Raw genomic sequence first — 14,102 nt, 5'->3', positions numbered from 1 at the left:
GCTGGAAGCCCAACATCACTGCCACCCAACGTAAAGCCCAACAGAGACTCTTCTTCCTCCGACAGCTGAGAAAGTTCTGCATGACTCAAGAAATTCTAACCAGTTTTTACTCCGCCACCATTGAGTCGATCCTTTGCTCTTCCATCTTGGTGTGGTATGCTGGCGCCACTGTCAACGACAGGGACAAACTACAGAGGGTCATCAGGTCAGCTGAGAGGATCATTGGGTGCCCCCTCCCCTCACAACAAAAGACTAAAAACCAGGGCATTGAGGATTGCAAATGATCCCCCACACCCAGGCCACCGCTACTTCAGCATTCTGCCCTTGGGACGGAGGCTACGAGCCATATCCACTAAAATCACAAGACAAAGGAACTCGTTCTTCCCCTCGGCAGTCAGCCTCCTAAACTCCCTCCACATTCTACCATCAAAGCAAGCTCCAACGAGCGACGAGGCCGGCGGCGCTACGGCCGACAAGCCCACAAGACTAACTATTAGATATCTCGGTGACACACTGGGAATGTGATGTGTTTTACAATGTAATGTTAATCTGATACCTGTTGTGTCTCTTTCTATGTACTCTTCCTCAGCTATTTCTATTGTGCCAAAAACAATTCCGGGCATGACCCCTCATGCTTGGCGAAATAAATGATTCTGATTCTGCAGCTTTAACGGTTTATTGCTCGGTCATACAACCTACTATATAAATTAATTTTACCTCCTTTTCTTGTCACTAATACAGCTTTCTTTTGGTGCTATTTGATTGCTGCTGCGATTTTTAGTTTTTATTATAGTCATCAAAAAAGACATGAATTGTCAAAAAAATTATTGTTTACTTACTTTTTACTTTCTGTGCTGACATTTTTCAAATAAAGTAAAATTTCTATATACATTTTTGTCAAAATTTATTGTGCTACATGTCTTTGATAAAAAACAAAACAAAACAAAACACAAAACATTCAGTGTATATTTATTGGTTTGGGTAAAAGTTATAGCGTTTACAAACTATGGTGCAAAAAGTGAATTTTCCCATTTTGAAGCATCTCTGACTTTTCTGAGCACCTGTCATGTTTCATTAAGTGCTAAAATTCCAGGATAGTATAAATACCCAGCAAATGACCCCATTTTGGAAAGAAGACATCCCAAAGTATTCACTAAGAGGCATGGTAAGTTCATAGATTTTATTTTTTGTCACAAGTTAGCGGAAAATGACACTTTGTGACCCCCCCCCCCCCAAAAAAAAAAAACATTTCTGCTAACTTGTGACCAAGTTAGCAGAAATTGTGTCTCTGAATACTTTGGGGTGTCTACTTTCCAAAATAGGGTCATGTGTGGGGTGTGTTTACTGTCCTGGCATTTTGGGGGGTGCTAAATTGTAAGCGCCCCTGTAAAGCCTAAAGGTGCTCATAGGACTTTGGGCCCCTTAGCGCACCTAGGCTGCAAAAAGGGGTCACACATGTGGTATCGCCGTACTCTACAAATAGTATAATGTGTTTTGGGGTGTATATTTACACATACCCATGCTGGGTGGGAGAAATATCTCTGTAAATGAGATTTTTTCACACACAATTGCCCATTTACAGAGAGATTTCTCCCACCCAGCATGGGTATGTGTAAAAATCAGGGCTGTGGAGTCGGAGCAATTTTGGGTGCCTGGGGTCAGGAAAAAATGCACCGACTCTGACTCCTAATGAATTTAAACTGTAATTAAAATAGAAAATATGATCAAATGTTTTATTTCTCAGATAACAGTCAAATAATTTATATATACAGTAATAGCTGTGCTTAGTCCACAAAAATGAAATAAACCAATCAAAATTAGTTACTTGTGCTGCTTCAATAAAGCATCCCCCGTATTTTTAAAGTCAGATATACATATCTGATTGTGACTGTACAGTATATACAGTATATATGTGTATACAGGAATCTCTTATATATACTAAATAACATCTATGCTGTAAGAATAAAGCCTGATGTGTAGCTGTGTCACTAATAGAGATGGTCAATGAGATGGAAATAATTGTGCGTTGATGCTGAATTATGCAAATGTATGTACTCTCTTTGCTTGTGAAATCAAATAATTTGATATGTTAAAATTTGGTTTGGGGACTTCAAGGGTACCTGTGACGGATGAAAAGAAAAAAAGTGTTATACATACCTGGGGCTTCCTCCAGCCCCCTTCAGCCAATCAGTCCCTCCCTGTCCTCCTCCGCCACCTGGATCTTCTGCTATGAGTCCCGGTAATTCAGCCAGTCAGCGCTGTCCGGCTATGTGCCGCTACTACAGCCAGGAGCATTCTGCACCTGCGCAATAGTGCTGCGCAGGTGTAGTACGCTCCCGGCGGCGGAGTGAGTGCATGCAAACTAAGCAAGACTGGCTCAAGTACCTGGACTCATAGCAGAAGATTCAGGTGACGGAGGAGGACAGCGAGGGACTGATTAGCCTGAAGGGGGCTGGAGGAAGCCCCAGGTATGTATAAAACTTTAATTTCATCTGTCTCGGGTTTACTTTGTTACACAGTAGTACTATACTCAACATATGCGCTCCTCACAGAGCTGCAGACAATCCACTGAGAATGTTGTGCACATTGAACACATAGGTGGTGCCTATCGCCCATAAACCTGGTTCAGAGTGTGCATGAAGAATGAGTAATAGAGGAAGAATCGCCTCATTCTCCTGCAGAGTACCTGCACATCACTCTTACATGTACCCACAGTTACATTGCCTAGGGCCTGATAGATGTTCTTTGTTCCGGTCTGTACCTTTTACAAGTACTCTTACGAAGCACTAGTTTTAGTCTATGACTAAAGGACATACATATGGCAGTCTACAGATCCTTCTCACTTCAGTTGTCTTCTAAAATTCCTAAGCATTGGCAGTTAAGAGATGAATTTTATGTTACATACTTTCAATCAACAAGATTGTAATATGCAAATTAGAGGAGTCGGAGTCGAGGAGTCGGTGGAATCCTAAACTGAGGAGTCGGAGTCGGTGGATTTTTGTACCGACTCCACAGCCCTGGTAAAAATACACCCCAAAACACATTATACTTCTTCTGAGTACGGCGATACCACATGTGTGACACTTTTTTTGCAGCCTAGGTGCGCTAAGGAGCCCAACATCCTAGGAGTACCTTTAGGATTTCACAGGTCATTTGGTTTCTAGACTACTCCTCACACTTTAGGGGCCCTAAAATGCCAGGGCAGTATAGGAACCCCACAAGTGACCCCATTTTATAAAGAAGACATCCCAAGGCATTCCGTTAGGAGTATGGTGAGTTCATAGAAGATTTTATTTTTTGTCACAAGTTAGCGGAAATTGATTTTTATTTTATTTTTTTTCACAAAGTGTCATTTTCCACTAACTTGTGACAAAAAATAAAATATTCTATGAACTCATCATACACCTAACGGAATACCTTGGGGTGTTTTCTTTGTAAAATGGGGTCACTTGGTGGGGTTCCTATACCTCCCTGGCATTTTAGGGGCCCAAAACTGTGAGGAGTAGTCTGGAAACCAAATGCCTCAAAATGCCTGTTCAGGGGTATAAGCATCTGCAAATTTTGATGACAGGTGGTCTATGAGGGGTCGAATTTTGTGGAATCTGTCATAAGCAGGGTGGCCTCTTAGATGACAGGTTGTATTGGCACTAATGTGCAGGAAGAGCAGCATGTTCTCAAATCGTGACCTGGACATGGCAGCAGAGAACATGGGCATGTGATGTATTGGGTGCGTAGACCAATAAGACCGCAATACATTCTTTTTGACTAGACCCATGTTAAGGAGAAGGCCCCAAAAAATGTTACGTTCGGAAACTTGGAGTGGTGTCCACCGAAAAGGCTGGGCATGGTAGCTTCTTGGATTGGCGGTTGCGTATTGTGTGGCATAACGGTTGGTCTCAGCCACAATTACGTCGTAGAGACCAGCAGTGATCAGAAAAAATTCTGTCACTGCGGTGGGGTGGGTGAGGGTTTGGCCGGGTGATCAGAAGCCAGCAGGGGCCAGATTAGGGCGTGATCTGATGGATAGGAGTGCTAGGGGGTGACAGGAGGTGATTGATAGTTGTCTAGAGGGGAGAATAGATGCAATCAATGCACTGGGGAGGTGAACGGAAGGGGGTTTGAGGGGGATCTGAGGGTTTGGCCGAGTGATCAGGAGCCCACATGGGGCAAATTAAGGCCTGTAGGTGTGCTAGAGGGTGACAGGTGGTGACAGGAGGTGATTGATGGGTGTCTCAAGGAGTGATTAGAGGGGGAAATAGATGCAAGCAATGCACTGAGGAGGTGATCGGGGGGGGGGGGGTTGGGGGGGGCGATTGGGTGCCCGCAAAGGGGCAGATGAGGGTCTGATCTGATGGGTATGATGGGTAGCAGTGACAGGGGGTGATTGATGGGTGATCAGTGGGTGATTAGAGGGGAGAACAGATGTAAATAATGCACTGGAGAGGTGTTCAGGCGGGGTCTGAGGGTGATCTGAGGGTGTGGGCGGGTGTTTGGGTGCCCGCAGGGGGCAGTTTAGGGTCTGATCTGATGGGTAGCAGTGACAGGTGGTGACGGGGTGATTGATAGGTGATCAGTAGGCGATTACAGGGGAGAATATATGCAAGCAATGCACTGGCGAGTTTATCAGAGGGGGTCTGGGGGGCTATTTGAGGGTGTGGGCGGGTGTGATTGGGTGCCCAAGGGGCAGATTAGGGTCTGATCTGATGGGTAGCAGTGACAGGTGGTGACAGGGGGTGATTGATGGGTGATTAGAGGGGAGAACAGATGTAAACAATGCACTTGAGAGGTGATCTGAGGGCGGGTCTGCGGGCGATCTGAGGGTGTGGGCGGGTGATCAGGTGCCCGCAAGGGGCAGGTTAGGGTCGGATCTGATGGGTGGCAGTGACAGGGGGTTATTGATGGGTGACTGACAGGTGATCAGTGGGTGATTACAGGGGAGGATAGATGTATACAGTACACAGGGGGGGGGGGGGGGGGGTCTGGGGAGGATCTGAGGGTGTGTGTGTGTGGGGGTGATCAGGAGCCCCCAGGGGGCAGTTTAGGACCTAAGCTAAAAAATAGCATTGACAGATAGTGACAGGGGGTGATTGATGGGTGATTAGGGGGTGATTGGGTACAAACAGGGGTCTGGGGGGGGTCTGAGGGGTGCTGTGGGCGATCAGAGGGCAGGGGGGAGGGGGGGAAGATCAGCGTGGTGTTGTGCTTACCAGGGGGGCTGCCTCCTGCCTTGGTAGTCCCTCGATCACTGGGACCACCAGGGCAGGAGGCAGCCTGTATAATACACTTTGTATACATTACAAAGCGTATTACACGCTTTCTATGCGGGAGATCGGGGGTTAACAACCCACCGGCGCTGCTAATTGGCCGGCGGGTTGACGTCGTGGCTGGGCAGAGCCTATTGCTGGCGGATGCGCGAGCATGTAGCGCGCGATTCCTGGCCAGATAGCGCAGAACGAGCCAACGCCAATGGGCGTTAGGTGTTCGTTCTGCACACCACTTTCCCGCCGCCGCCCATCGGCTATGGGTGGTCGGCAAGTGGTTAATTACAGACTAGCAGGTGAGTGAACAACTGAGGGACCTGCCAATCCTGGCAGCATTAAGGTCCTCTCATTGGAGGTATGCTTTAAAAATATGATTACTCTTATCCTTGTATGACTAGATACTTCCTACCCTAAGCAACAAACCATTAATATAAAGTTATGTAATTAAAAGCAATTTGAAACTGCAGACAACGATACAAATGAATTCCCATGGCCAAAGGAGCGTGCTGATAAAGCCACTTTAAATGGATCTGGGACAACTGAATAAGACTGATGTCCGAAAAATAAAATCTGTAATTGTTACTTATCGTTTTTCGTAGAAATAGTGGCATTATGCAGCTCAAAAAAAAAAAAAAAAGTTAAAAAGACATCTGTGGCAAATCGGGTGTTTGACCCAAACACCACTGTTTTCCAGTATGGTTATAGTGTTTATCCCCATTAACTTGGCAAATGCCATCTGGCAATATATAAAAATTGTTCATAAGGATAATCACCATTTCCTAAATATGTCGCTCATCACTGAAGAACCATGACTACACTGGAGCCACCCCCATCCTGTGGAACTCTCTCCCACTGCCCATCAGGCTTGTCTTTCCTTCAGCACCTTCAAACAGGCCCTCAAAACTAACCTCTTTAAGAAGGCCTACCCCACCTCATCTATTCCCTCAGGGCTTGTTTCCACGGTTGCGACGCGATTTCGGCCGCATTCCGACGCTTGTAAAAACGCATGCGGATGCGTTTCCACATGCGTTTTTACCCGCGATTTCGCATGCGATTTCGCATGGCAGGGTGCCATGCAAAATTAACCATGACACTGCCAGGGCTAAATAAAATTGAAAAAGGTGCGAAATCGCACGCGAAATCGCGGGTAAAAACGCATGTAACAAACGCATGCGTTTTTACTATTAAATACATTAGCGCCGATTCGCACGGATTCCCGACGCAGGCGAAATCGTTGGCTCTTTTGTGCGTTTTTTTCACGCTGAAAAAAACGCACCTCAACAACGCTACAGTGGAAACAGGCCCATCCACTTGTATTACATGTGCGGATCTGCATGCGTTGGACGCATGCAGATTCGCGATAGTGGAAACGAGCCCTCACTCTCTCTGCATAGAGCCTCTCGATGCCGCCCCCTTCTATTGTGTCACCCTTTAGATTAAAAGCCCTTAGCAGGGCCCTTCCTTCTTGTGTAGCCTACCTGATCGTGTATCTCGCTCATGGTACAAGGTGAACTTGTATTATTGGGACTACTATTCCAGTGTATGATCTGGCATTGGGCAAGATTCACAAAGCTTCTTCACCTGTTTTTCTCTGTTTTCACCTTATCTATGTTACATATTTAAGCTCCCAAAAAGTAAAAATATAATATAAGTAAGGTAAGAAAAGTTAAATTGAAATGAAGTTAATCAGGAACAACTTACTTTCAGTGATTATTTTGCTTGTAAATGTGCTGAAATTTAATATAAATAATTTAACTACTTTGGCCTCCTGGACGTACTAGCTACGCCCAGGAGGCCATCGCGCGCGTGCACGCTCGCTCCCGGACGCGGTTCGTTAGCCTGGCAATCAGTGAATCGGGCTATGGTGCCCGATCACTGATTCCTCTCCCCCGCAGAAAAAGCGACAGCTTCTCTCAGAAGCTTCGATTTTTCTGGCTGTTGCGTCCCCCATGCGTCTCTCTAAACGTATGTTACGCTTAGAGTGACGTTATGTCAACAAACTCATGGCCGCCATCTTGTGGCCAAAAAGTAAAACTACAACTAAAAGTAAAAAAAAAATAAAATAAAACTCAACACACATTTACACTCTAAGACTACTGTTTACATCCCACCCTCCCAAAAAATACCCAAATAAAATGTTTAATATAAAAAAAACAAAAAACCATGTAAATATTTACCTAAGGGTCTAAACTTTTTAAATATCAATGTAAAGATGAAATATTTTTATAATTTTTTTTATTTTAAACTTGTAAATAGTGATAGATGCAAAACTGAAAAAATGCACCTTTATTTCCAAATAAAATATTGTCGCCATACATTGTGATAGGGACATAATTTTAACGGTGTAATAACCGGGACATATGGGCAAATACAATACGCGAGTTTTAATTATGGAGGCATGTATTATTTTAAAACTATAATGGCTGAAAACTGAGAAATAATGAAGGTTTTCAGTTTTTTTCTTATTTTTCCTGTTACAATGCATTTACAGTAAAGTGGCTCTTAGCAAAATGTACCCCCCAAAGAAAGCCTAATTGGTGGCGGAAAAAACAAGATATAGATCAGTTCATTGTGATAAGTAGTGATAAAGTTATAGGCTAATGAATGGGAGGTGAAAATTGCTCGGATGCATAAAGTGAAAACGACTGAAGGCTGAAGTGGTTAAGCTAAATTACATTTTTAGTTCCAGCAGTTTGAAAAGAGACCTTCTTCAAACTGCAACAAAATTTACATCATCTCTTAAAATTAGCATTTCTTTGATCATCTCTATTAACCAGTCACTGTAAATCCCTAAACCTCCTTACCTTTCTCCAATATGTAATTTCTGAAGCACTCTGTGCTTATGTTTATGCATTAGATTCCATGTCACACTTTTATGTTTTGCATAAAACATTCGAATCAAGCAAATCCTGTTGTCCAGATATTTTCTACTTACTTGCCAAGAAAAGCAAATAAACAGGATGAGTAAAGGTGCACTTTAATGTCTCGGCTGTGCATTTATTCTCTGGTAAAGTTTTACGCTATACATGTCCGTACAAAAGTATGATTTTTACTAGTTCATTAAAATAAACAGTAATGGACAAATTACCTCTTTGGCGCCTTTCCTGCCCTTCACAGAACAGATAGACAAACAGAGTCGAGCTGCCCTGGGCAGGTCGGGAATGAACATATCGTATGGAAGCCATTCATTCCACCTAAAATGAAAGAGGTGTATATAAGTGTTAGTATAACATTTTAGTCCCTGGTCAGTACACTAGAAATATCTAAAAACATACATATACACTCAAACATATGTTCATGTGTTTTGTGCACCACAATTCCAACCCTTTCCTCAAGGCCCACCAACAGTACATGTTTTGCAGAAAAGCCCAAACATGCACAAATGAGGTAATTAGAGCCTCAACAGAGCTGATTAACTACCTCTGTGGATTTCCACAAAACATGCACTGTTAAGGTGCGTACACACATGCGACTATAGTAGTTTGTAACGATCGTTCCCCGATCTTTACCAACGACGATCGCTACAAAAAACGAACCACCGACTATTAAGGCAAACGACGAACGAGCCAAATCGCTACAAAAGAAAGTTCTGTCTCGGCGGATTTTAACCAACGACGATCGTTTGCAAAAGTAGTTCATCGTTGGAAACGGTCGTTCCTACTAGGCTTGACATGCGCATTTCACTATTTCTCCCTGAAACTTCTCATTTTTATGCGCAGGCGCAATAGTTGCTTTACCTGATGTAACGTTTGTTCTAACGATCAGATCGTTACACACATTTAAAAACTTACTTTACTCAGGTCGTTCTTTCATCAATTAAAAGCTCGTTCGTCGTTCTCAACGAACGATCGTTGTCGCATGTGTGTACGTAGCATTAGTGGGCCTTGAGGACAGGGTTGGAGAACACGGTTTACAGCATTTGATCTTTTGTATAGTATCAGACATTTCTCCCTCTGAATGCCATAATGCTCCTCGTACGTGCCACAATTGTCATGTCTTAACTACTGCAACTACCTTCTATGTTGCCTGCCCGCTAACAGTCTGGCTCTGTCCCAGTCTATTATGAACTCTGAGGCATGATGAATCCACCTCTCCTCTCGCTCCTCTAATGCTATCCAGCTTTGTCAGTCCTTCCACTGGATACCTATCACAAAAAGGATACAATTCAAGGTCCTAATGCTGGGGATACACGGTACGTTTCTGTACCGTGTATCGAGCCACTGATGCTCCCAGCTGATAATTTCCGACAGGTCCGATGACGCACCGGATCGATTCCCCGCTCGATCCCCGCGGGCGGAGAACAGCAGGAAGTCGAGTGGAAGATAAGGAAGCACCCGCGGGGACGAGCGGGAATCGATCCGGACGGCGGCGGGAGTCGATCTGGCGGCTAATCGAGCCGCCGGATCGCTCCGTATATGCCCAGCATAACCCTCAACTACAATGCTCTACAGTCTCACTGATCCCTACTTAAATACACTTTACTCCAGATAGCCCCCTACATGTAATCTACACTCTACTAACAATATTCTCTTCTCCTCCTCTCTAGTCACCACTTCTCAATCTCGCATAAAAGATTTCTCTTGTATCCCCCTACTCCTCTGGAACTCCCTTCCTTAATGTGTTCACCAATCACCCCTACTATCTTTAGACGGGACCTGAAAACTCACCTCTTCAGGCAAACATATACTCTTACCTATCCACCAACCACCTCCTTGTACACATCTCCTCCTACCTGTTGTTCTACCCTTTAGACTGTAAGAGCTCAGCCACACTATAAACTCTTTTCTGAGTACTTTCTGATCGATTAGCGCTTTGAGTGCTTTTAAAAAATAGCTCCCATTCACTGTCATTAGCATTGTGGTAAAAATCGCCGCGATTGCACGAATGCGGAAAAAAAATGCAGCAATTTGTACAGCGATTTTAATGAAAGTGAATGGGAGGGATTTTAAAAAAAGTGCTCACTAATCAACCACAAGCGCTCAGAAAAGTGCTTATAGTGTGGCTGAGCCCTCACCCTACTTTGTTCTTTCCCCTTATGTGTTGTTATTGCCATCTAACCGGTTACATATTTCCACGCTGTATGATGCATTGCTGACCCTTCCAATTGTCATTTATCTGTAGCCCATTGCCTTGTAACTGTATGCACTATGTAGTCTCTAATATAAAAGCACCACAGAGGATTGCTGGCCCTATATGAATCCAAAATCGTATATAATAATATCCCCGTGTCTCTGCGTCCCATGTCCCTGTGTCCGTGCTGAAAACCATCACACGTGCGCAGTTTAGCCGGCTCTAACAGCTCTGCGAACATCCCTGTGGTTGCTAGGGCAACAGGGAAGCAGTGCGCAGAGCTGGGAACATGATGAGGCTCTCTTGTGAAAAAAAAAAAAAAAAAAAAGACAGGGCCATCGAGGGCGGGCATGTGTGGGCTTTTGAGAGGAGAGCTAGTGCGGGGGGTCATGGCCAAAGCCTAGAGCCCATTTTTCAATAGCCCTTAGGCCTAGTAGTAATAATAAATGAATTTATTAGGGATACCATTTGAGGTAATGCCTCTGGAACCAAGTTAACTGCTCTTTAGAGAAACATTCTGTGCAGTGATGCGTACATTTGTGGAAAAGTAATTCAGTGGGTGGAGACTATTTTGTATTTAAAGGGGTTCTTTCGCGAAAAAAGTAGGCAGTTAAAAAAATGTGACAGATGACAGGTTTTGGGCCAGTCCATCTTTTTCAGGGGGATTCTCAGGGCTTTGTTTTCAACAGCATTTCCTGAACAAAAGTTGCAAAATCTAACTGACATAATAGTGTGCAAGTGATTAGGGAGGCCGGCTGGTATCTTGCTATTTTGGCAGTTAAACTGTTGTTCAGGAAATGCTGTTGAAAACAAAGAAAGCCCTGAGAATCCCCCTTAAAAAGATGGACTGGCCCAAAACCTGTCATCTGTCACATTTTTTAATTGCCTACTTTTTTCGCGAAAGAACCCCTTTAACATGGACCACAGTAGTCTTCTGATTTTGACATTTCTACTTACAGAAGTTGGTAACTTGTAAGCCAAATAAATTAAAAAGGAAGCAACAGTTCAATTCCAATAAAAATAATATTGTAATTCACTCTGAGGCGCTTCGGATCCCATTAATTTTTAATGAATGGGATTGCTGCGCAATTGCGGCAAAACGGGTGCAACCATGCTCTGCGATTCAGTAGTAAACCACAGCGCATGTATGGAAACATCAGACAGTGCAGTCTACGCGCTCTCTGATGCCCCTGTGATCATGTTTCCAAAAGCGCGACTAAATTCGTGCATATGGAAACGAGCACTTAAACTACTGCAATCCAAAATTTAGCTTTACAAAAAAAAAAAAAAAAAATCAGGTTAAAGAAGGTTTATTTTTAAGGATGTTTCATTGTAAAAGCAGGAACAATGAAGTGTTGCAGAGTTTAATGTAATTCCTAAAAATCTAGTACTGTAATTATAATGAAGGTAAACAATGCAGGGTAAAACAACGGAGTAACGTTCTTAGAAAACAAGAGCTCTAAAATGAACTCTTCTGATTCATACAAATTATAGAGTACTATAAAAACAAAGGCTGATCTACAAAACAAAAATGAAAACAAAAATGAAAACAAAAAACCTCAAGCTGGTCTACAAACTGCTTAGGTTTGTAGCCGTCACAATGTATTTGAAATTTATCTTCGCCAAAACGTATGTGAAACGGATCTTCCTCAATCTCGTTTTCCTAAAGTTAACCCGCAGCAAAAAACAAACAGATACTTGATCATCCGGGGACTTTTCATGTCCTCCTGGAGGCCACCACCATTGCCCAGGACTCTTGTAAGTGTGACCGTTCATGCACAAGCGCAGCAGTGCTGCACCCGCACAGGTACAGAAACACCTGCACAGTAGCACTGAGCTGCTCATAGATGAGTGCCTCTGGCTTACTGTGCAGGTGCGGCCATACTCATGCAGGTGCAGTGTGGGCTGCACTCATGCATGAAGAGAAGCGTGGCCATGTAACATATTCAACAAGCTCTTATTTGATAGGATCTACAGGTCCACGTGCAGAAACAGTGGGAGCCAGGAGAACGTGGGAGGCCTTTGCAGGATTCAGAACCTTCCCTCTTAAAGGGATACTGTAGGGGGGCGGGGGAAAATGAGTTGAACTTACTCAGGGCTTCTAATGGTCCCCCGCAGACATCCTGTGCCCGCGCAGGCACTCACTGATGCTCAGGCCCCGCCTCTGGTTCACTTCTGGAATTTCAGACTTTAAAGAGAACCCGAGGTGGGTTTGAAGAATATTATCTGCATACAGAGGCTGGATCTGCCTATACAGCCCAGCCTCTGTTGCTATCCCAAACCCCCCTAAGGTCCCCCTGCACTCTGCAATCCCTCATAAATCACAGCCACGCTGCTGACAAACAGCTTGTCAGAGCTGGCTGTGTTTATCTCTATAGTGTCAGTCTGCTGCTCTCCCCACCTCCTGCAGAACTCCAGTCCCCGCCTGCATCCTTTCCCTCCCTGCTGATTGGAGGGAAGGGACGGGGGCAGGGACCGGAGCTATGCAGGAGGCAGAGGAGCAGCTGAGACTGACACTACAGATGTAAACACAGCCTCACAGCACGGCTGTGATTTATGAGGGATTGCAGAGTGCAGGGGGACCTTAGTGGGGTTTGGGATAGCAACAGAGGCTGGGCTGTATAGGCAGATCCAGCCTCTGTATGCAGATAACATTCTTTAAACACACCTCGGGTTCTCTTTAAAGTCTGAAAACCACTGCGCCTGCGTTGCCATGTCCTCGATCCCGCTGATGTCACCAGGAGGATACTGAGCAGGCACAGACCTTACTGGGCTTGCACAGTATGCTCCTGGTGACATAAGCGGGATCTAGGACATGGCCACGCAGGAGCAGTGGTTTTCAGACTGTAAAGTCTGAAATTCCAGAAGTGAACCAGAGGCGGGGCTTGAGCATCGGTGAGTGGCTGCGCGGGCACAGGATGTCTGCGGGGGACCATTAGAAACCCCAAGTACGTTCAACTCATTTTCCCCCGACCCCCCCCTACAGTGTCCCTTTAAGCATCTGTGTTTTAGTTTTTTTTTCCCGCCTTCGGTACTCTTTGAAATTCATACCAAGAAAAAGCACTACAACAACAGGATTACAAACTTGAAAAACTTCTACGCAGAGTAAAATAGAGGAACATAAGATAAAATAAATTACCTTGGATTTGAACAGGGAACTCTCTGAGTGTTGACATTGTCACACAATGGCTCAACTCCATGATAAATGCCAGTTCGCACATAAATCTAGAATAGAAACAGTTGAGGTTTGCAGACATACTTTAATGATGACAGTTGGCAGAAACATACTATAAAAACAGAAGTGTACCTTGTCAATATCTCGGATGTTTACATTGACGTATGTTGCACAGAGAATTTTTATTCTGAGGTTACTGTTGATGGCCCACAAAGATTTAGCTGAGGCTTCACCATTCATGTAGGGTGTTGCTGTTGAAATGCGCCTCGAGTAAGAGGGCATTGTGAAGGTGTCAACTGGAATCTGGTTGTACAAGCTGTCTTTTGCCATTAACATTAAATTGGGCATCCGGCCAAGCATTATGCAGCTTCTGATATACTGTAACATAGTAGACATTTAAACAGATTATTTCTCAGCAAACTTGTAACATATGCTAAACAGAAATGAGAAGCAAAGTTCCAAATGATTAACAGATGCAGGCATGGGGGTGGTCAACCAACCCCCTGGAGGGAAAACAAACAGAAACAACGGGAGCCCCGATGGTGCACTAAGTCAGGACAAGAAAGAGAAGGCAAAAAAAAAACAAAATGTGTACT

At 44.3% G+C, this 14,102-nt stretch overlaps 1 protein-coding gene across 1 annotated transcript in view; it reads right to left on the bottom strand.

The window, feature by feature from the left end:
• Positions 1 to 14,102, bottom strand: part of PIK3CA (phosphatidylinositol-4,5-bisphosphate 3-kinase catalytic subunit alpha) — a 102,736-nt gene that overhangs the window by 35,831 nt on the left and 52,803 nt on the right. Inside the window, exons 5-7 of the mRNA XM_068281058.1 lie at positions 13,639 to 13,884; positions 13,471 to 13,556; positions 8,350 to 8,455 (exon numbers count right to left, since the gene is read on the bottom strand). Of these exons, the coding sequence (XP_068137159.1) occupies positions 8,350 to 8,455; positions 13,471 to 13,556; positions 13,639 to 13,884 (438 nt within the window). The remainder of the gene's footprint in view (positions 1 to 8,349; positions 8,456 to 13,470; positions 13,557 to 13,638; positions 13,885 to 14,102) is intronic.

This window comes from Hyperolius riggenbachi, chromosome 4 (assembly GCF_040937935.1).
Source record: "Hyperolius riggenbachi isolate aHypRig1 chromosome 4, aHypRig1.pri, whole genome shotgun sequence".
Lineage (NCBI taxonomy): Eukaryota > Metazoa > Chordata > Amphibia > Anura > Hyperoliidae > Hyperolius > Hyperolius riggenbachi.
Note: the sequence above shows the minus strand (reverse complement) of the source record. Positions and strands in the feature narration are given on the sequence as shown.